We start from the raw sequence: 24,293 nt of genomic DNA, 5'->3' as shown, positions 1-24,293 counted from the left end.
ACTCCCCCGCCACCGCGCCCGAGCGAACGGCTCCCCGGGCCCGCCTCACCGAGCTCTGCTCCCCGCCTCGCGCAGAAAAGGAATTTTCTCTGCATTACTATCTGCATTACCTTGAAGTTCACTTTTACTACCCCTCTTGGAGAGGGCTTTTTTCCCCTTCCCCGTTGGAATCTGGCTGCTCCGCTTGGAATCTCCTAATCTTTCCTTTCCACTTACATTTTATTTTGGCAACGAAGACCAGAGATTCTCTGCGGGCCGTTGGGGCGGGGGCGGGGGGGCGCGCTTTTTTTTTTTTTTTTTTGATTGGGGGAGGGGGGAGGGGAACATCCGGCGTAGGTGGGGGCGGGGGGGGTCTGTTGGAAGTTGCGGCGGAGCTGGGACTGGAGACCCGCGGCCCCGGCGCCGCGATGGGGATGGTCTGAGCTCCAGCCTCTCCCCCTGCCCGAGAGCAGCCGAGGCTGGATACATTTTTTAAAAGCCAAACTGCAAACAACTCTGGCGATGCCAAAATTCCCCTCCAAGTGACACGGCTTTGCGAAGGAGGTTTCCTCAGGCTGGGCTCTTTCTCTTATTCGCTCTGCCTTCATCAGCGACGATTAAAGGCTTTGCTCTGGCATAGGAATTTAGGAAAAAAAAAAAAAAAAGCTGCGCTAAACTCTGTCGTGACCTCAAACTCTCCGGACTGGTTTAAAAAATAGATTGAAAGAAAATCCATCCTGAAAGCGATTCAGCATAGGAGGAGATGGAAGTTTTCCCCTTGCTCTTGGTTTTGTCCGCCTGGTGGTCTCGAACCTGGGACTCGGCGAATGCGGATTCAATCATTCACATCGGTAAGAAAGGGCAGGTGTTGCCTGTGGGTACTTTTAACGTTGGGGTTAGCAAATGTTTCCCTTTGCCTCCCCCTCTCCGCCCTTACGCGTGGCTTACTGGCGCTGGCTTCGGTTTATTGCCCCTTCCCGCTAACCTTCCCTCACACTTGTTCAGTTTTCTGGCAGGATATGGCTGTTCGAACCTTGACTTGGGCCGTTGTTTCACGGTGAATCGTGGAAGTGCGGTGCTGGATGCGTGGGGGTCTCGAGTTTACCTCAGTTGTGCGTGTGTGTCGGGAAGTGCGGGGGGGTGGTGGTGTTCCAAGTGTGTGGAGAAAGGAAGTTTAATCGACTCTACCTTCCATATTCTTTCCCGGATGTACATTTGCTCCATTATAAAAAAAAAAAATATATGTATATTTAGGGGAAAGAAGAGGTGTCACCTGTGAGGCGAAAACTGGGGTGAGGGTGGGGGGAGCTCCCTTCGGATCGAACAGGTGGTTTTGCAACGTGAGCGGGCCGCGTTAGCCGCAGCGTTGTGCGATGGGGACGGGGTGCCGGCTGCGCCCCCAGCCTCCTTTTCCTCTTCCCGTCCTCTTGGCTTTGCGGTACACGCGCAGAGTCGCCGCGACGGTGGCGGGAGGGGCCGGCGGCGGTGTGGCCGAGGACGGGGAGCCGCGCGCCTAGCTGCTTCGCGCACACTCCCCCGGCCTGGCGAGGCGGCGAGACCGCCTCGGGGCGCACGAGCAGCGCGGGGCGCGCGGGCCGCCCTCGTGGGCTGCCTTGCGGGCACCTGCCTCGCTCGTCTCGCGGTCAACTCCGAGTTGCCGCGCAAGGCCGAGAGCAAAGGCGTTTGGGCTACGGCCGGGCGGCCAGACTCCAAGGAGAACGCCGAGCCGGCTCGGAGAGGCTCGTGGCCCCACCTATTGGCAACCAGACGGGCCGGGACTGGCCGCGGCGGGCGCGGGCGGGGGCGGGCGGGGGCCGCGCGTCATTATCATGCACAGCGCTCGCGGCTTCAGGCTCCAACTCTTCTCACTTGCTAATCCGTGCGAGCAGAGTGGAGTCGGGCTCCGGCAGCCTTTTCTGCGTTTAATGCGACGATTTCCTTTTCGGAAATTCGCGTCCGCGGGCCAGCGAGGTTCATTTACTGGGAAGAAGAGAGACCCCTCTTGGGGAATTTTTCTGGGCACAGGACTTTTATCTGTCCACACGGCTTTATGTTCTTCAAATTGAAGCGACAGATGGGTCGCAGCGTCTCCCCTTTTCGTCCCCCTGCTCAACACTCACACGCGCGCACACACACACACACACACACGCACACACACACAGAGTCCTGGAAGGGGAGTCTGCTTCAGGTGGCTGTGGTGCCTGCCCAGGCGAAGGGCTTCTGTCTGGTGTATGCCTCCACAGCAGCCAGCCCCTCAGCTCCAGGGGACTCCCTCTCTTGGTCTCAGAGGCTGTGTCTGTAAACATGTCTGCCATTCTCTGTCATTTATATCGGTAGAAACATATAGGTCTCTGTGCAAGGGGGTAATGAGGTCAGGATTCACAATACCTGCCGCTTATGCATTAAGTAAATAAAGCACTAGATAGCTTGACTGCTAGATCACGTTTTGCCCGGGGGCTAACAGGACCCGTGGGTTCAGAACTTTTCAGGGAGAAATTACCGTCTTATTGAGGGGTTCAGTAATGTTCTGACAATTCAGAAATGAACTGTGCTCCTCTTAAATGACATACATTTATGTGCAACTGTAAATGAGTGGAGCAGGATGCAGATATATATTACCACGGTACCTTTACATTCATTTTATGATTCGAGGTTTCTGTCTTATGCTCCACATCGCTCAGGAGAGAGGTCTTGTGGATAAATGCTTATTTTATTGCTTATTCTGTGGATTACAGGATAAATATGTTATTTGCAAACACCTACAGCCCTTGCTGTCTTTTACCAGATGAATATATTTTGCAATACAGTCTGATCATTTGTTTCTAAATAGAACACAACTGTTGTATTTTTTCCTTGGCATTCTGTTGTCTGTCAATGTGACATGGCTTGTTTATAACCTGGCCCCCCCCCCCCCCCCAAAAAAAGGTAACTGTGTACAAATTACAGATTTCCTTGGAAAGCTGGTTGTATGCATGAACTCTGTATATCCTACTAAAAGGAATACTTATCAGACAATTTGACTTGAATGCAATTAGTACATTAGGCAAGAGGATTCGCTTCTTTTATAGGCTACCTAGTATTGCCATGAAGCTAGCAAACTGATAATTGTTTCAAATATCTTTTATAATATACTGATAAATGTTATTTCCCAAATTTAAAAAAATGACCAAGAATAATTTGTGTGCATGTTAGAGGTTAAAAGCCTCTCCCACTTCAACCCCCATCCCAGCCAAAGTGTAATAAATTCAAAACTGAATGTCCCTATTAAAGTTTTAAACCATCAGTTAATATTCATTGGCTCAGTTTACCTGGTTGATTGGAAAAGAGAATTAATTATCTTTAGGAGGTGATTGCCTTCATTTAAATGTTTAATGGGAGAAATATGCTTATAGCAATTTATTATTTTAGGATTTAAGGGATGAAAGTGATGAAACTAAAGGGAAGGTGAATATTTCAACTCTCAAGTTATAAGAAGATATGCAGAAATGAGAGGTTTTCCTGGCCTCGTGTGGTGTGTTCAAGTAGAAAGCAGCTGCAGTATATAGTCCAGGCAAGCTGAAAAGATTAAAAAAAAAAAAAAAGACACTGTTCTAATAGGTTCTTCAAATATTGAATCCTTTTGGTATTGAACAGAATTCTATGTATGAAAACTCTCTTCTTTCTTTCTGCTTGTTTTCATTTCATGCAGGTAGTTTTTAAAAGTTGATTACGTATTTTAAACTCTAATATGTTTTATTAAACTCATTAGTTCACTACAATGATGAAATATATCATAATGTTTAAATTCCAGTGGTTGAACTGGCAGTGTGTTTTTTTCAGTAGAAAATGCACTAATATCATACATAATTACTTTGAGTTTCTGTTAAAGTACATTTTAAAGATAATTTGATAATTACATACATTTGTGTAAAGCACATTCACATGCAGTATTTAGAAATGAATCACCTCAATTGTGATATTCTTTGCCCCCCCCAAAAGAAAGGTCTTTTGACATATAAAAACTGCAATTTTGAATTATGCTTTTGCTTTGAGCCTGTGCATTGATTGAGTAATTTCATCAGACCCACATTACTTGATTGCTTAGAAGTTTCCTAATGATCTGCATGCTGTAGGAAGAACCAAAAAATCGTGAGTGGAATGGCAATGATACTGTGTTTTATGAGGCTATTCAAAAGTCGCTCTGATTTATGTAGCTAGAAAGCTCGAAAGTCTTTGAGATTAGCCACGCTGACTGCTATTTTCTTCATACATCAGTCGTTCCACACTCTTTACTCCCTAAACACAACAGGAGTGTAGAGCACTGCTTTAATTAAGCAGGGATTAGGTGGCATTTCCAGTCAACTGCACAGTTTGTGTTTTGCTTCAAATCTAATATGGAGGATCTCATGTTTTAACAGTTTAATGTATGCTCATTTCTTTATCTGGTTCCTGTGCTCACAGAACTGATTGAAATGAGCTATCCTAAGTTATATATCTCTACAAGGATGCGCTCAAATAATGTACTTAGTCATGTTACCAAAATCACTCACAGGTTTTTGTTGTTATCAGTCATAGTAAAATACCTTATGCCAACAGGGAATAGAAACAAACCATTTATTTATGTTTTTCTTATAAGTGAATGATACTTTATCCTCTGATATCATAATCATTAACTTTGATATGTTTGAGAAGCCTAAGACAATTCACAAAATAATTTCATCACAAGAAACTTCAAATTAAAGTACAAAACTGATGGCTGAATAAAATGTCACCACATTAAAAACAATAATAGCAGATTTAAAGCAACAGTTTTCATGATTTCTGCAGTGAGGACTATTATATCAAATGTGGAATGTAACCGTATTTCCAGAAAATGTACTGTGTCTTCTACCAAAATGTTGTTTTTTCAACCTCTTTACATAATTTGCATTGGGTATAATAACCCCCAGGAGTCACCAAGGGCTCTTTGGGCTGTATAGAGATATCTCAAAATTTAAATTATCCCTTTATGATTTTACAGTAGTTGTTTTCTCCCTAAGTTATGGATAACATATAGTATACATTTCTAGAATGTGTGAACAAGTAGTTTCTGAATTTAAAATAAGGGTATACTTTACTGTTATTCTTTTCTGTATCATTAATACAGTTATTTGACACATAATTCAGATGTGCATTAAGTTAGACAATGTTATTAATCAACAGTATCAACTATGACATGACTAATAAGCCATTACACTAAGGACCTTTGCTTTCTACTCCAAGTGAAGGGTACACCCAATAAGTATCTCCTATAAATTTTAATTCAAATATGAATAAAAATCAAGATGATTAACTTTTGACTTATTAAACAGTAGCAACCAATTGAGACTGTTAGGAGTAATGGAAGATGCATTGTATTTAATTCTAATTTCTAAGGCTAAGTTTATCACATTGTAATTTTATCTCAAAGGGTTTTGTAACATTAAAACCAGACTTTCTAATCTGGAAGCTTTTTTTTTCCTTCTTTTACTTGCATATGTTATTTTATTATTAAAAATTAAAGTATTTGGCATACTTTTATGCTTTTGGATCTTCATGATATTTCAGATTATAGGCAGCATATTGGTGAGTAGCAATACTTACACAGTTTTACTGCAAATATAATGTTTATTAGAAAATACATTTATGGCCTATAAAGATAGCTTTGCCATTAGGTGTCACTGCATTCTGAGCTGTTCCTTTGTAGTTCTACTTGAAAATCACATGAAATATATATTTTTTTTAATTTGCAGAAAAAAATGCCATTCAAAGACGTTTATGATGCTATAAGATACAGGTGGTTTTTATTTTCAAACCAGAGTAGGAAATATTATTCCTGTCTCTTATTCTTGTAAGAATTTAGTTCTAGGACATATCAGCACCCTCTGTTTTCAAGATAAATTAGATCGCCTGACCTAATCATGTAAATTTTTCACCAATTTAAGATATAACAGAAATATATTCTTTAACTAGTATGTATTCTCTGTGAAAAATCTAAGACACCAAGAAGGATACAATAGTGCTTATTACTACTGGTATAAACAGATTAGTGAATGGAGTTTGTTAAATAATTTCTCAACTGTGGTGGTTCTGCTTATTCATGTATCTTTTGGGGTCCCAAACCAATTGATGTTTGTAACACGAAACATGCATACACAGAGCTATGAAAAAAACATATACACAGACACAAACCAAATATAGATATTTTATTTTTAAAACAACGTCATCCATTGTGTTTTGTGCATGATCATATGTTTTCAGGTAATTTTGGCCTGGTGACTATGAAGTTTTATGGAATGTATCAGTCTCTTCCACATAATATTACACATAATATTACCACCATTACCAGTCCAATTGAGTTTGTGTGGTAATTTATATTTTTATAACCAGTGTCTATGATCACTTGTTAATTTTTCTGTTTATTTAGTTTTTTTTTTTTTTTTTTTTTAAGAGGCAAAATCTTCCTTATAGCAACCCCACTACAAGACTAATGGAGAATGAAACTTAGGTCATCTTTAATTGTATAAATTAGTTTTAATATTGGCAAAATCACATAGAGAATGCAGTACTATGTTAAATGAATAAACAATTAGGTCATATTATTTTAGACCTTGCCTTGTGCAAATATTAATTAATAAACTAGTTGGAATAGTGTATTATGAGGAACTTAGAATAAAATCAAGTGATCAGATGGATATCTAAAGAATAAGGGAAATACTAAAGTAATTTTGGAGTTGACTATTAAGTGGACATTTGTGGATTCAGTTCATTTAAACTGGTGAATTTTAGCATTTGGGTATGGACACATTTCAGATGAATGTGAAATACATGGGGGGGGATGTTAAGACTTACTAAAAATGTTCTGGATTAAAATGTCAAAGGTTTGGGACTCAGTACTAATTTTATCAATAGTTAATTGAGCAAAATTGGAAAATTACTTTCTTCAGTCTTCATTTTTATCAATGCTAAAACAAGATTTAGCATTTAAGCTCTAAAATTATGTGAACTAAAATGACAGATTCATATATTGAGGAAGTGGGAGAACTAGTCAACCAGGGTTCACATAGCTGTCCTTAACAGCTAGGTTCAGAGTGAATTTAAAAGAAGAAAATACGAGGGAAAATAAATGGAGCATAAAATCTTAATCATTCAAATTAAGAACCCCTAAAATGATTTTTTTTTGATATGAACAAGAATTATGTATAATATATTTATTCATCAGATATTCTAGTTAACTCCAGTATCAGATTGAGAGAACTGGATTTGTTAGTTTTTTGTTTTAGAGTTCTTGTTTTGTCTAGTGTTGATACTAAGGTGTTTCATTCAGTGCTGCTGAATTTTAAGAGGCAAAATCTTAAGGTGTTTCATTCAGTGCTACTCAGAGCACAACACAATGCTAGTGTTTCTTAAGGCTGACTGGAGGAATGAGTAGTGTTATGTTCGAACCAGCATAGACTACAAGAGCATTTATAATTTACCACCTCAAAGCACACCAGGAATATTAGCATATGCTTGGTATCACTAAAAAATGTAGAGTTTAAAGAAATAACAGGGGCGCCTGGGTGGCTCAGTCGGTTAAGCGGCCGACTTCAGCTCAGGTCACGATCTCGCGGTCCGTGAGTTCGAGCCCCGCGTCGGGCTCTGTGCTAACAGCTCAGAGCCTGGAGCCCGTTTCAGATTCTGTGTCACCCTCTCTCTGACCCTCCCCCGTTCATGCTCTGTCTCTCTCTGTCTCAAAAATAAATAAACGTTAAAAAAAAAATTAAAAAAAAAAAAAGAAATAACAAATGTTTCTTCAGCGTTCTTCATAATTTTGGATTCCTGCTCCAGGTGTTCTGGCTTTAACCTATTGTTATCCACCAGGTGGTTATAGGGTGAAGCTGGGGCTGGCTTCATCCACTGAAAGCTTCTTTGAGTGAACAGAGGGAAGCCCAGAGGCAAGCACAAGCAGCTTAGTATCAAAAGGTCTGCCTGTGTGTGTTAAAAAATTTTAGATCACTCTGTAGTCAAGTTACTTACTAACAAATATTTTCATTCAAACAAAAGATTGAATAATTGCCTGTATTAAAATAACAATTTTTAGGGGTGCCTGGGTGGCTCAGTTGGTTAAGTGTCTCGCTTCAGCCCAGGTCATCATCCCGCGCTTTGTGGGTTCAAGCCCCACGTTGGGCTCTGTGCTGACAGCCTGGAGCCTCCTTCAGATTCTGTATCTCTGTCTCTCTCTGCCCCTCCCCTGCTTGTAGTCTATCTGTCTCCCAAAAATAAATAAATATAAATTTTTTTTTAAATAACAATATTTATACTTTTTTTCTTTACCCCCAAATAATTCGAAGTACTCTTCTAAAAATAAGTTATTTTATTGGCCTAAGTACCTGATTTTTCTCAGTCACCTTAAATAAGGCATTTACGTCATTGTCAAAATCATTATCTTTCTAGAAGTTAGTACTCCTAAAAGTACATGGTAAGGTAGGCATTATGACCAACACGCATGTGTGCTAATTGGGAGAATGTTCTTTCATTCAGCAAACATTTATTCTGAACCTCTTCTCTATGAAGTACTGTTTTTAGGCCATGGAATTAGAATACTGAATAAATAAGCTATGTCTTTGTATTTAAGGAATTTAGATTCTCTTGGGGGAGGCAAAAACCAGATAAACTAGAAACTATATGTTAGAACTTCAAGTAGTGGTAAATTGTGTGAAGAAAAATGAGGGAATGGCAGTTGCTATTTTGCATAGGGTAGTTTGGTAAGTCCTTTCTAAGGAGGTGATCATTGGAGCCAAGACGTGACTCAAAGAAAGGAAGTGAGCCATATGGATATCTGATGAAAAAGGATTTCAGGCAGAGGGCACAGCAAAGGTAGGGGCCATAAAACTAGGCAGTAAGGAATCTGCTTAATTTGTTTAAGGAACATCTTGAAAGTCAATGTGGTACAAGTATGGAGTTTATTAATGAGCAAAGCAGGAAGTGGAAGGAATAGGTCTGAGAGGCAACTAAGAAGGATCTTGTAGGGACTTTATAGGTTATAGTAAGATATTTAGATCTTCCAGGTATCTAGGGAGCCTACTGGAGGATTGAGGCAAAACACGTGATATGAAATGATTTATATCGTAGTAAGAAAATCTTCTCTGGGTAGACTGGTTGGAGTACAAGTATGAAAATTAGTTTGAGGATAGTGAATTGGGCTAAGTTGGTAGCTGGAGTAGGTGAATAATTGTCATATTGTGGATATTTTGAAAATAGAAGAAATAGGATTTTCTAGTGGATTGCTTAGCTGAGAGAAATCTAGAGGGAGTAAAGAGGCTATTTTACTTGAAAAAGTGGGTGAAATGTGTTACTAAAAATATGATAATGAAATTGGGTACATGAGACAATTACTAAGTTTAGATAGAAATGAAAATTTGCATTTATTAAATTTGATATTCCTATTAGACATCAAATTACAAAATTTAATTCAGTTGGCATTTATTTACATGAGTTTGAAATTTAGGAGGGAGTTAGGGATTTGAGCTGTACATTTGGAATTCATCATTTTAGACATGGTCTTTAGAGCTATCGGAGGGGGTATCTCACTTAAGAAATAATTGTGTAGAGAGAACTCCAACACTATGCCGTAGGCCATTCTAAAATGTAGAGGTCAGGGAGAGGAAGAGGATCCAGGAAAAGAGAAAGATGAGTGGCCTATGAGTTGGAAAGAAAACGTAGGACTGTGTGGTGTTATGGAAGCTAAGTGAGGAAGCTTTTTGAAGCAGGAAATGAGAAACTATGTCAGATTCTGTGGATTAAAATTATGATTTGACTTCTGGGTTTGGAATTGTTGAGGATAAACATGACTTTGACAATAGTGCTTTCAGTCAACTAGAATTGACAAGATACTGATTGGGGAGGATTTGAAGATAATGGGACTTGAAGAACTCTCAGTTTTTCTGTAAGGGAGAACAAGGGAGCTGTGGGGGTGGGAATATGAGGGAAAACGTGGGCTTCGTCTTTAAATAAAGGTGGGAGTTGGGATAGGTATGGTAATTTTTTAAAGTTTTAATTACAAGAAAAATTTCAGTTTTAGGATTGAAATTAAAATGTATTTCTTTATTCAAATCTATTTGATGTTTGAGTTTGGATAGCAAGTGTTTGAATAGAACTCATATTTTTATTTATTTATTATTTATTTTTGTTTGCTGTCCTTGTTGTTGGTTTTTATTTTGTTTTGTCATCTTGGATCAAGTGATATTGGGTGAGTGGCAGTGGAATTAGAGGAAGAAGCTTAGATGTCCTCTCTCAAACAGACTCCACTAGTTGTTCTGCATTTTTGCTTCATTTAGCTTCCTAGTGCCTAGAAGCATCACTCCTCTTACAAACTCACAAACTCAGCAGCCAAAAACAAGTTCTGTCTTCAGTATCTGGGCAATATTTTTGGAAAATAAACTATTTCTTCTTTAGGTGACTAAAATTTAGATACGGTTTTTTTTACCTGAAATTGTGAGTGAATTATATACCTTGAGGAGTACTGGCATACCAGTACAGATAAGATCAACATTTAGTCTGTTAGTAATGTATTAATTTTAAGAACACATAATATATCTATATGATAAATTATATTAAAATACTATTAAATCCTCTTTTACAATAGATACGTTTGAATTGATTATGGGTTTCCTCTAAGTGAATTCTACTATACATTGATTTACTTAAAAAATCATTTTGGAACAATTTAAAAATACATAGTTATTTTATAAGACAATGCATATCATTGTCTCATAGAAATTAAACAGATGAAAGAGATTCATATGATATTAAATTTTAGTGACACATTTAAATATTTCCTTTTATGGAACTTTCACTTCTATTTGTACTATACTATAGCTAACAGATCCTTAGTCATAGGTGAAAATGAGAAAAGGAAGTGTACTACATTTTCTAACTTCAGAATTCAACCTTCTGAAAATAAACCTTAGGTTTCTCACAGTCTCCTATTAATACACACACATAAGTTATGTATATTTCACTGATTTTCAGCTAAAATAAGAATATTTGTCCTAAAATAAGAATGCCAGTAGCAGGTGAATTGTATTTTTCTGTGTTCTTTGTCATTTCCAGTTCTAGCTCCTTTATAAAAACATTTTTCTTATCAAGACAATATGATTGTCACCTGATGTTTCTGCTTGGTTATGTCTATTAACTGATGTATAAACATGGGATACATGAACAGTGAGGAGATAGAAGTCCTGTGGTTTGGGCACAGCAATGACTGATTAAAAAAGGGAAGCTGTGTATGGTTGGATCCAAGTAACATAATTAATGAAATATGTAACCTCAAAAGTTATTTTAAACTTGCTAGTTCATAACTTCCTGGAGTGGTGAAATATAATCATTTGAGAGAATTGTTTATAGCAGATTTGAGTACAAACTTAAGTTGTAATGGCCACCTAAAATTGGTGAAGGTGCTTAGTATACTTAACCTTGACATCATTAAAATGGCATGCCCCACCAGCAGCACATTTTAGATTGGCTTATCTTAAAAACTAAAGGCCAGGTAATATCTTTGGAGCTAAAGTGGGATAAGAGAGTCATTACTAGTGTTGTGTTGCATGTAACTTAATTTGAATTAAAATCTAGAAGACTAATTCTTTCTTTGGATAATCTCCACAATCTGACAACAAAGAAAGTTGTTGGTAGTGGACTGGTAATTATAATCTTGTTCTTCAGTATCTGATTTCTTCTTTGTGGCTTCTATGAATGTCAGTGACAGAAAAATAGTTGGGGGATTTGTTTTTTTAGAAATGCCAGCAGCTCTTACATAGCCCAAAGGAGGAATGGTTCTTGTGAAAACCATTGTAAATTTCTTCTTAACTACATTATGTAAAAAAATTTAACACATCATTAGTGTGGGTGGCAACGTAAGCACAGGCTTGAGAGGGATTACTTTTTTGTTTCTTGGTGGTGTAGTCATGATGGGTTTTGGATATTTTTTATAATTCATTATTTTTGAGCTGAGAAATCATGATCTATATCATTATCTTCCATTTGCAGAGAGTATACTTATAAGGTTACATGAAAACCATAACGTGACTTTTTTTTCGATTCAACAGATGCTTATTGAGCAGCTATTAGGTACTCAGTACGTATGTCTTATGTACTCAGTTGATGATAGAAATATTCACCTAAGACCTGTTTACCATCCTTTAAGAACTTTTAAGTATATTTTCCTTCTAAGATCATATTGTAATATTAGGCAGCTGAAGTAGAGCAGCAATTCAGGACTCAGAATTGGACGACTGTGTTCTACAATGGCATGGGAGATTGTGGTAATTCAATAAATAATGTCTTTATGGTGCCCTTAAAATGTCATAAAACAAACATGTATTTCAGATAAAAATATAAATGGGATATGGAGATGACCACTTATAGAAGGTCTTTATTTATAATAGAACTATCTTTAACTCAGCTTTCTGCTCATTAATCATTTACCTTATTATACCTATAGACTACAAAGTCAATACAAGCATGACCTAGTAAATGCTAGGGTAAAGTTTCTTCCATTTTCCTTTTTTCCTCTTATTCTTTCCTTTTTGTTTTCTGTAGATCCCAGGAGTTGTGCTCTAAAGTCAAGGAGAGGAGGAGGTAGCTTTAAGATCCAATTATTCTGTAATTAATAACACGTTCCTTTTAAAATTTAATGGGACATATCAGATCATTCTAGTAAGCCTGGTTTCTTGGGTGTGGAAAAAATTAAATTACATTTTATTTTTTTCTTTACTTTTGAACCTACTAGTATATTACCATTTCATGCTACTAATCTGTACTTTCTTCAAGATGTATAAAACACCAAAGGAAATGACAGTTTTACTATAGCAAGTAAAGGGAAAATTATCTCATAGAAGAAACAAAATTAGTTACCTTTACAAGTGGAATAAGTATTGTTGGGAAGATATTATTATATCAACTTTTAAATGTGTAAATGTAATTGAGACAAACAACAAAAATTGAAAATAACAATTCAAAAACTGACCAATACGTGTATCTTTCTCCTCAAGAGTTCTTGTTGTGGTTGATAAATAGTTAATAAATAGCAAAAGTGACTGCTCTGATTCATTCTTTTTATTTTTCCTGTCTACCCTTCAGTGGCAATGCTAATGAGCAGTGAAATGGCCAAAAGCAAGGAAGAAGAAGCAAAGGGTTTTAGATAATCTATAAACCGGAAAATCAGCCCCTGAATGCTCATATGCACAGGCTTGCTGAGAAGAAATAGTTTATTTTCCAAAAATATTGCCCAGATACTGAAGACAGAACTTGTTTTTGGCTGCTGAGTTTGTGAGTTTGTAAGAGGAGTGATGCTTCTAGGCCACTAAAGAGGAACATGCTGAATAAAACAGTTTAGGGGCAGAACGAAGAATATTTTGGGGAAAAGAGTGTCTTTCAGAGGTGATGCTGCTGACAGCCAGGACCTCTGTGGTTAGCTCAGTTCCATGTGTCATCTCTATGTTGATGTTTTTAAAGAAAATATGTGGATTTTGGCTATGCCTCTTAAACACTTTAGGTAATTATGTATAAAAATGTGCTGGATTGACATTCCTATCAATATGTATTGTGTACTGAGCACCTATATTGTATATTTCATGTTGGCTTCTAGCTATTGCTATCCTATATACCATAAGGAAAAATTTCAATAGTGCAATTTAAAAAGAAAGTTCAGCGGTTTCAGTACTATTGGTTTTGTCTTACTAAGTTGAGTGGTTGTTACACAAATGTTGATTTCATATATATATATGTATATGTATATATATATGTATGTATATGTTTATATTTCATATGTATAAGTACTGATATGTCTTCTGTGGTCTCTGCTCATTGAGAAATCTACTAGTTAAGTGAAGTTCCACCATGGATAGGGAATGAAGTTTACATTTTAGACCCCATTCACCATATAGTGTGGCTCCATCACTAATGCTCTTTGGAGAATACGAGAGTACTTAACAGTATGCCAGGATCATTAAATGGCAAATCAGAGAATAATTGAGAAGTCTGTGTTCAAGCATGGGAGTCTCTGTGATGGATTCAACAAGCAAGTCACTTTCTCTACCATTTAGGACTTTTTCTTTGAATCTTTGTTCCCCCTTTAGTATAGGCATGGAATACTCTGAAGTATTCAAATGAGAGAGAAGAGGGGAAGGAATATACAGAGAGAACAACCAGGTTAATGCTATGAGACATAACTTGTAATATTCCATGCTTTTAATATTTTATAATACAAATTCATAAAGCTAATGTATAATATTCTGTAATTGATCTTACACTAGCATTAGCACCTTCTGTCTCACCCTTGGGTAAGAAAGTATGAACAATTGTTTTATAAATTATCCTTAGAAATACTACTAAGAAGATAATTTTTTTTCTTGATGTTATTTAGATGTTAATCTCCGCTTATGGTAATTGATAATGAAGCTAATCCATCTAATCGATATTTTAATAACTGTCCTTAACTCCCAATACAAACTAAGATATTTATATACTGTAGTGATAAGCAGATAAAGAACTTCTTGCATCCAGTTGAGCTTCATGGTGTGGCCCTTGATTGACTTTTCCAATGAAATAGTTTATTTTAATCCATATAAGTTGGAAGGAATGAGGAGAAATCTTTCCACAAAACAACCTTGAAGGCAGAGGGGCACCAGGGTGACTCAGACGGTTAAATGTCCCGACTCTTGGTTTTGACTCAAGTCATGATCTCAGGGGAAGGCAGAGGTTATTTGCCTCCCCCTCTCCCCCCCCCCCCCCCCCCGGCTTTCTTGAGATATAATTGACATATAACATTGTGTAAATTTAAGGTATGATTTGATACATTTCATACATTCATATATTGCAAAATGACGAACACCAAATAGCATAAGCTAACACCTCCAAGGCATCACATAATTACAATTTATTTTTGTGGTGAAAACATTTAAGATCTACTCATATCAACTTTAAAGTATATAATACTATATTAGCTATAATGACGGTGCTGTACTTCATGTCCCCAGGACTTGATATTCATTTAACTGGAAGTTTGTACAGTTTGACCAATATCTTCCTATTTCCTATATTCCCTACTCCTGGTAACCACCATTCTACTCTGTTTCTCTGAGTTAAGCTTTTTAAGATTCCACATATAAATGTTATCCTTCAGTGTTTGTCATTTTCTGCTGACTTATTTCATTTAACATACTGCCCTCAAGGTTATTCATGTTGTTACAAGTGGCAGATTTCCTTTTTTCTAAATAATATTCCATTATATAAAATATATATGTTATATATAATATCCATTTTGGCATCAGTTTTCTATTCTTCAGTGAAGTATATTAAATTTGAACTACCTTCTTCCCTCCCCAAATACTCATGCAACTCAATTACTTTATTCATTTTTGAATAAAATAAATGTGTCTAGTATACATTATCCTATTTTATAAACTGACCCTCATGGAAAAAAGAAGTTTGTTCACCACTGTCATGAGAAAGCAATATCTAGCAGGGATACGTGTGGCCAAAGCCAGAGTTATAAAATAGTGTGACAAAAGAGGGAAATGGCAAGTACTTTGGGAGAAACATAAAATACAATGAGGGATAGGGCAAGACAGGAGGCAAGAAGTTAGGAAGATCCTTATGGGATCTGTGGGAATTCTTTAAATAATTTAGGCTAAGGAATGCCTAGCTTTGTGTTATAAGATCTTTCTAGTGATAGTGTGGTAGATGGAAACCAGTTAGAGGACTTTGACAGTGTTGCAGGTGTGTGTTGGTGAAGAGGGGTGCCACACATTGGCAAATGGGGGTGGAGAGGACAACTCTATTAGGAGAGATGCTAAGGAGCATGTATCCGTTGGTGTGATCATTCTTTAGAAGTGAAGGTAAAAGGAAGTCTAACACCATTCCTGAGTACTATCTTGAGTGATCACATTGCAGATGCTATTCACCAACACAGGAAACAGAGAAGAGAGAAACGTTCAGTTTGAACTCAGTATTATTTTGGCATGACGGTGAAGTGTCATGTCCCAGACAGCAGCTTTCCAATAATCCCTCTTTTTGACTCAAATGGAGAAAAGAAAGGTCATTCTCCATGGAGATCAATCCTATTTTGATCTAAAACAGGGAACTGTTTTTCTGGTCATTCTTTTGTAACTTTTCTTTCAGATCCAGTACTTAATAATGTAGTTTCCTATTTAAAATATGAATCTTTAGAATATTTTTGAGCTATTGAGAAAATATTAATTTTACAACACCAAGAGCCTTATGATTTTTAATTCCTGCCTGTGCTTATCATTTTAAAATTACAAATTGTAAATATTACTGACCTTTTAAAAGGTATGTCTTCATTCTCATTTCTTAATATGAATATACTTTTTAAAATCAAAGCTTGGAACTAATACTAAGAGACTAATGCTGTAATTTATATGATAACCATCTCGAATCAAAATCTTGGGTCATAAGAGGTAATATAAAATATGAGGTTAATTTTTTGTACATGATTGCTATTCTAGTTACATATTACAAATAGAATCCCCTTATGTAAATAGAAGACTAAAACATGGAAGAGTAAAAATAGGATTTTATAGTCTTTAGTTACATGTTATCTGTAACATAATCAGCTTAAGGAAAGGAAACTGTGCTCCTAGGATGGCAGAAGCAAAGCCCGAAATGGGACACAGGTCCCATTTGGAACATACTAAAGGGATCTTTTGGGGACTTCAAGCCTCAGCCTTTTAGTGTCTCAGAAGACTTTGCTTCATAGTTAAGGATCTGTGTTTTCAGATGAGAAATGTTTGCAAAGACTGATCTGGAGTCAGAATATGAAAGCAGTGTGTTTGCATGTGTGTGAAAACACTGGTTGAACTGAGGTGTGGAAGGGAGTGGATCCAAATAAGCCAGTCTTCTTTTTGCCTCTGGATGTCTTTAAAGTTTAGCTTTTCAGCCCATTTTTACAATATGTAGTATCAATGCTTAATCTAATGAAAACAATTTAGGTATGATATTATTAGAACTTAACTCTCTCATCTTACTCTTGTTTGCCCTTATTAAGCTGATCACCTGTTAGAGAGCCAGAGATGGACAATTGAGTGTTCCACTGGGGAGGAGGGTTTCCAGCATCTCTTAATCTCAGGCTAATTGGTTTAGAGTAGATTAAGGGCTTAGACACTTAGAGTCAGTGAGGATAACCTGAGTGACTTTAGTCAGTCACAAACTGTGATGATTGGTAATTTTTGTGTCTTAAGTGATCAGAGTAGCTTATACTACCCTAAACAGAAGCACTGGATTTGATGTCCCAGTTATATATTCAGATCTTTCCTTGGTCACTTTACTACTTGATAGCTGTGAATTCTGGGTAAGTAACAATACTTTGAAAGTCTCAAATTTACCTGCTCCTGCTTTCTCTCCACCTCATTTGTTATAAGGACACACTGTAATAAAATTTGAAATATGGACTTGTAGACTCCACAAGTCAATATTCATACTTCAGGAGATTAAACTTGCAATTTGAATATACTGCCCATCATGGCCCTTGGTCTGGGTTGTGCGTGAGAAAGTGGGTGCCACACCTGAGATCAGATAGGGCTCCCTGTTTATTTTCTGTTCTTGAAACATTAATTCACATGTACAACTCTGGCTTTTTTACAACATATAAATCAAAGTTGAAAGTCTTTATTAAAGTAACTGAATTTAAGTTTAACTATCCCTTCAGAGATAATGTTTCACTCTAAATTTATGTGAAATAGATGGCTAAATTTTTATTTTTTTAAATCACCAAAACTGATATTTATCTACACCTTTGTGGATATGCCCTTTAATCTGAAAGAGGGTGATCTTATGATTTATTATTCAGACCAGGACTCTTTTGAGAGTAAAAATGGCAGTATTAAGATTTCTGCTGGAGCAAAAGGGACAAATGAGGGCTGACTGGAGGCAAACAGGGACTAGACAGCAGTCTCCTTTCAAAGTCCTACCTGCAGGCATGTGATTAGTTTGAAATTTGGCCCAGCCTCAAAGCACTCCTAGGCATGTTCTCTTTCAATAGGTAGGAATTTTCTGTGAAAGATATCACAAACTAGCAAACACTCCAAAGAGGAGGAGAGACTTAACAGTTAAAATTTCAAAGGTCTATATTTAAAAACGATTTAATTTTTCTTATGGGGATAAACATATAATTTGTTTTGTGATTTTGAATTAATTGTACTACAGCTATCTAATTGAGTCAGCCTCTACAAATTTCTCTTTCAGAAGTATACCGTATTACAATTTGTTTTGAAAGTTATTAGATTGTCTTAACCTTTCTTTCCTTTCTGTTCCAAGGTCTGGTTTTACCTCAAGAAATGATCAGGTGATACCCTGCACAGGCCTTTTATCCTCACACGCTTGCTTTTTTCCTGAAAGCCTAGTTTATATAAATCTTATTTCCTTTTCTTCACTTCTGGCAACCCAGTGTTTACTTTCTGTGTTTTCCAAATGTGACACTGAGTTGGAGAGCATCCTTCCACACTGTGCCCCAGAGAAGATTGCAGCTTCCTCCTTTCTTCATCTGTGGTGACTTTTAGACTTGGGCAGACCCTGTTCCTTAGGTCATTTTCCCTATAGAAATTATAGGCTCTCACGGTTGGGAGGAATATTAGAAATTGTCTATAGTCTAGAGTCCTACTGTTACTGATGAGCAGATTGAGAGGTTAAGTGATTTGAATGCCACATAGATAGGAATTTTTGAACAGTCTATTAAGCATAATTTTTACTGAAAAAAAGTAATTATATTCACATCACCAAAGAGGTATTAATGTGGGCTATTGGCCAGGAGATAGAAATAGCCCAATTATGTAGAATTGGATAATTGCTTTCATTAACATAGGGTCCATTTTACCTGTGCTCTACTATATTGCTATAGAGTACTGTAATTAATTCCTTTGAAGTCTGCTAATATAATGTTAGAGGTAGTTAACCCAGATGTTGGAGAACTATTCCCACAAGCTGCTAGCCGTGTGAGTATATATATCATCTTCTAGAACTTCTCCCAAAATTTAAGTGCAGCAGAGTCTAGCCAGATCCAAATACTTTCTCAGACTACAAACTCCACCCCTCGTTCCTCATGTCTCTCCTCCCTAATCCCCTCCTTCTCCCCACAAACCCAGGTTGAAACTTATTTCTTCTAGTATTCACTAAAAACTTAATTTTGTCTCCATCGAAACATGTATTTATGCAGATAATTTGATTGCTTGAAAATATGCCATTCCCCCTGGCTTTATCACTTTTGGGCACAACATTTTCAATTTTAGTGTTTTTATATGTAAAATATAGATATAACTACCTATCATGAAGAGACAAATGAAAGTAAATAAATTAGAAAAATTAAGACAGTTACTAGAACAGAATAAATTTTCTGAATAGTAGCTTGATTTCCCCTTTCTACGTTACCTTCCCTCAAAACCTCAAAAATATAATATTTTATTTAAATACAGTTCATTTCTGTTTTGTGCATATTTGCCAAATATCTTAAAGCTAGAATTGTTTTTTGTAATTATGTCAAGTGAAGAGGAAAACTCTATGAAAATATGGGCTATTTATATTCTCATGTTCAAACTCAAAGAGATTTGCTCTTTGTTTAACATGACAGAAAACACCTGGCACGATTTTATGGATATTTTTCATTTTTCTTTTTTTTTTTTTTGGTTCTGAACTTTCATAAAATAGATGATTTTCTAGTTATGTAGACGGTAATAATCTTTTTTGCTATTTGGATTCATTTTGAGACATAACCCGTCTTTAAGTCTTCTTTCAAATCCATTTAATTATACTTTTTATATCTTTAAAGTCACAGTCTCTTCTACTTGTATTATTTTTTTTTATTTTTAATGTGCATACTATAATAATGAATTACCTTCTAATTTTATTTTAAAATTATTCACTTGTTTTTTCTAAACCTCCTACTATTTACTATACTAAAATGTTTGCTTCTTGTGTCCCATGTTTGTATAAAATATCTCAGGAAAAATTGTGTTTTATGAGAAAATAAAGGGAGAGAGAAGTCACAGGGATTTGGTAAGCATTTAATTCTCTTGGCAGTTTTACCTATCAGTACTAATTTACTAATTGTCTTTTTTTCCCCCATTTAAACTAGACTTCTCTTCCAGAATTGAGCTATTAATGTGATTTTAGCTGTTAGAGCTACCTCCACAGGTTTATAACTGATTAAAAGTCACTAAATTATTTGGGCATTTGAAGACAAATCACCACAATTTGTATAGAACCCTGGGTGTAAAGTCTACAGCTTGATTTAATTTAAAGATACTATAATCAAAGAGGGCTTTGATTGTACGGTACATTAGAATTACCATGATTCAAAGTAATGCCTGTATAGTGCCTTTGTAGTGTATAAGGGTATGTTGAACTAGTTTGCCCACTTTGGGTGCCACTATCATAAATGTAATAAATAGATACAGTACCATTAGTTCTACTTTATCTCTCTGTGAAAATACCTAGAGGATACTGTAGAAGATAACAGAAGGATATAGTGAAAATGACTAAATTCGTTCTCCGTAATGAGAATAGTATATCAGTTGTTATTCGTAATCGTATAGAAGAACCAATAATTAGAGTGACTTTCATCTGCCCTTACAATATGCCAGTCATTGTTGCAAAACCTTTGTAGGTATTATCTCAGCAAATTGTTAAAATAACCTGAATAATGCTGGGACTATCATCATTTCAGTTTTCAAATGAGATTAATGGAAATTTAGCAGTGCCATATAATTTGCCCAACTTCACTCAACCACAGAACATAAAGAGAATAGTTTTCATTTGATTTTTATCTATTTCATGCATCCCATGATCTTTCTTTCTCTGATAGTCACTGTGCCAACAAGAAACCAGACTCTCTTCTAAGAGCCCTCTCTGATTTTCTAATCAGTGTGATGCAGAGTAGCCCATGCATTTCTCATCATGTACTAATATCATTTGTAGCTTTGCATTTGATTTTCCATCAACTTGAAAGAAAAAAAAAAGAATAGAATAACTCTTCTATTGAGTTGTCATAAAAAAAACCACAATTTTTAGTTTTGTTGGTACTTTATGAATGGTATTCTTTTATGGTGGTTTTCTCTGAGTCATACAATTTCAGTGATTAATAAAAACATCACTAGTATGCCCTGTGTCTGTATCTTTAAGTCTCTGTTCATTGGTTTCCAGTTGGTTATCAATGGATTATACAAAAACTTGAAGCTAGCTTGTCTTCATTTCCCATTATTCCTAGAAAATTAAAGATTTGTGCTTATCTGTGTTCCTGCCTGTATTTCTAGATACAGTTCTTTGTGGCTTCTCAGTCTCTAGTCCTCACTGGGAAAAACTCACGCAGATCCTCATTTTAGGGTAGGTCATGTGCCAGGGAGTAAGCAGATATGTTTCACCTATGTTCTATTTTACTTTTTTCCCACTGAGAGACAGGAGTGGCTAGTTAGTCATGATTCCTTGTCTAGATTTTTAGGTTAAGGTAGCCAGGCCCTACATAAAACATTTGGCCAAAAGTCTTCCCTTAAGAGAAACAAATTGATTTAATTCATTTCACAGAAATGACATAACTATTTTACATCTTTAAAAAATGAAGTTTCTAGATTATATGTTTTAATTTGTTCTTTCCTGAAGTTTTGTTTTCCTTTAATGTAGCAGACAGTTCTAATATTCTTTCTGAGCATGTATTCTTTGTTGTCCCTCTTATGTGTGGAATAGAAAGTAATTAAAAGAAAATTATAATGATTAAAGTAATGTAAAAAGTAGGATGTGGTGCTTTATTTGCAAGAAGTTATTTTTATATTTCGTGAGATACTACATTGTTTTAGGTAAGGGCCATCAGGAAAGAAAATAAGGACAAAGAATAGGTTACTTTTATCAATATATTTTAAATAAGCTTCTTGTGTATGTTAGTATATAAGGTGATAAATGCTTATCTACTTGAAGCTGTACAAAGATAGAGACAGAAATGGCAAATGTTGAATAAGAACAAAACAAAAAATACACAAATTCAGGAGGAGAAATGACCTTTATGGAGCGCCTAACAGCTGCGTGTGGTCCAGGTCTCTGCTGGAACAGGACAAGGGCTGCATCCTGTGCTCTGTTAAATGTTCTTCTCTGTAGGAACACTGATGCAGTGAGAGGGTGCAGGAGAGTGACAGATAGGTCACTTCAGCTAATGTCAGACAAGTGACTGTCACTCAGTAGGCCAGAGACTTGCTGAGTGGAACTTTTTGTTTGAAGTTCAGTCAGGTTGGTTCAAAGTAAACATTTAGAAGAAAAAACAGAGCAATCTACTTATGCTCATTAGGGAAACGATGATAATTTATTTCTATGATATGTGGTGATACTTCTGCTGTATTTCTATTAACTTCTGTTAGTTTCTCAAGTAATCATACCAAAACCCCTGGTGTCTCTTTTCCTTAAAAGGATGGATGCAATGCTAAATTTGCTATAGCGTGAAACTTGTATCTTTCCTTTGTTTCATCTTGAATTGTCTTGTTCTGATAGTTTTATGCTAATGGTTACAAAGAACATAATGAAATGTAACCTGAGAAAAATCTTTGTTATAGGGAAGAAAAAACATTTTTTTCCTGGATATTCATATTAAAATGTAAGAAGCAGAAGTACATATAAAAAAAATGGATCTTTTAGGAATGTGCATTTCTAACTCCTGTAGCCAAAGGTTAGTTGATACCTGGTGCAAAGTGTTCTTCTCTCAATATTAATTTGTGTTTTTCACTTTTATGTCCTTGCTAACTATGCTTTGATCATGTCTATTTGAAGCAGAGAAAAGGAGATTGGACTTGGATTTGCAGCTGGGATAAGCCATTATATTACTTTTTTCTTAAAGAATTAACTCTCCAGAGGTTTCTAGTCTTGGGTGGAGGTTTATATATGTGTGCTTCCTTGATAAAGGCCATCTTTCCCATGTCTACATTTTAACATGCAGGACTGTTAACCCTAAATGATGACTATTTGAAGAATAACAATCCTAAATGGTTAAATATCACAAGTGGATTAGAACTTAAAGTCCTAACTGCTTTTTCTGTAGGCTGTGATTGTCTAAGAAGTGATAGCACAGAGTTGTGCTTTCTGGCTTCATTCTAAGCCCTCTCCATATGAACTTCAGAATTTATTAGACAGGCAAAGAAGAAAAAAGATGTACACACTTATTTCAGTGTTTGTGGGTTTCCCATAATCATGCTTAATTGTATCAATATGATCCAACCATATTCATATTTCTCCCAACCTGCTTACTCTATTGACTTGGTATCCTCTTGGTTATCTAAAAGATAAAATTGGTGGATACATTTCCTATCTTATGTGTTTTTTATTCATTAAAATAATTCTCATGTTATCTGCTTAATAGGGTTGTTTGGAGGCTCAAATAAAAAATCGCAAAGCGCAATAATATATATTTATTGTTTCAATATTCATTACACTGTTGTGGAATATCTGAACGTATCAGGCATTCTTTTATGCCCTGGATACACAGTGATAAATACAACAGGGAAAACAATCAAAAGCCTTGTGTTCTTGAAGATTAATTCTAAAATGGGAGACTGTCAATAAAGAAATAATGAAAGTATAAAGGGGTATGAAGAGAAAGCAGGGTGAGGAGTTAGAGAGTGATGGGAGTATATGAATTTAGAACAGAAGGCCAGTGACATAATCTCTGAGGAAATAACATAGAGCAGAGACTAAAATGAAGTGATTATCCAGTGATAGGTTATTCCAGAGGGGGGAGAAAAAAGGGAGAGGAGAAGAGAAGTAAGGAGAGAAGCATGCTTTGCATGTTCAGGGACCTGCAAGGATGGTTGTTAGTGTAACTATAGGGGAGCAAGCACGGGTGAGTATGTTAGAAAAATAGTTCAAAGAGGAAGACAAAAGATTATTATTTAACTCATTGGGAATCACATATTCCACTATCGTAATGGATTGATGGACTCTCACTTTCACTTAAAATGTTTATTTTTTTTTTTAAATGGAGAGATATGCTCTAAGCTCCTTTTGCTGTCAGAAGCCTTTCTGTGACCACCCTGGGAACATGACAGGGGATCCCCTGTCTAAGCATTTACTCCTGTTGGATCTCCCCAGCATCCTCTTTGCACCAGTTTGCACCAGGATTCTTGTAATTTTAGGATTTTGTGGGTCAGAGGAGCCAGATTTTGCAGGGAAGAATTTGCAAGTGATCCAGAACAAAGACCTGTGTGTCTGTGGGTTGATCAGGGACCCTGGAGTCAAGGACTGAGGGAGTTGGGCACAACTCCTCGTTCGGAGGTGTTTTCCTCATTTGGACGGTT

At 36.5% G+C, this 24,293-nt stretch overlaps 1 protein-coding gene across 1 annotated transcript in view; it reads left to right on the top strand.

The window, feature by feature from the left end:
* The first annotated feature begins 350 nt into the window (after positions 1–350).
* Positions 351–24,293, top strand: part of GRID2 (glutamate ionotropic receptor delta type subunit 2) — a 1,432,440-nt gene continuing 1,408,497 nt past the window's right edge. Inside the window, exon 1 of the mRNA XM_053901394.1 lies at positions 351–830. Within this exon, the coding sequence (XP_053757369.1) occupies positions 743–830 (88 nt within the window). The 5' untranslated portion in view covers positions 351–742. The remainder of the gene's footprint in view (positions 831–24,293) is intronic.

This window comes from Panthera pardus, unplaced genomic scaffold (genome assembly GCF_024362965.1).
Source record: "Panthera pardus isolate Hobbes unplaced genomic scaffold, ASM2436296v1 HiC_scaffold_13, whole genome shotgun sequence".
NCBI classification, from domain to species: Eukaryota; Metazoa; Chordata; class Mammalia; order Carnivora; family Felidae; genus Panthera; species Panthera pardus.
This window is presented reverse-complemented; position numbering and strand designations above follow the sequence as displayed.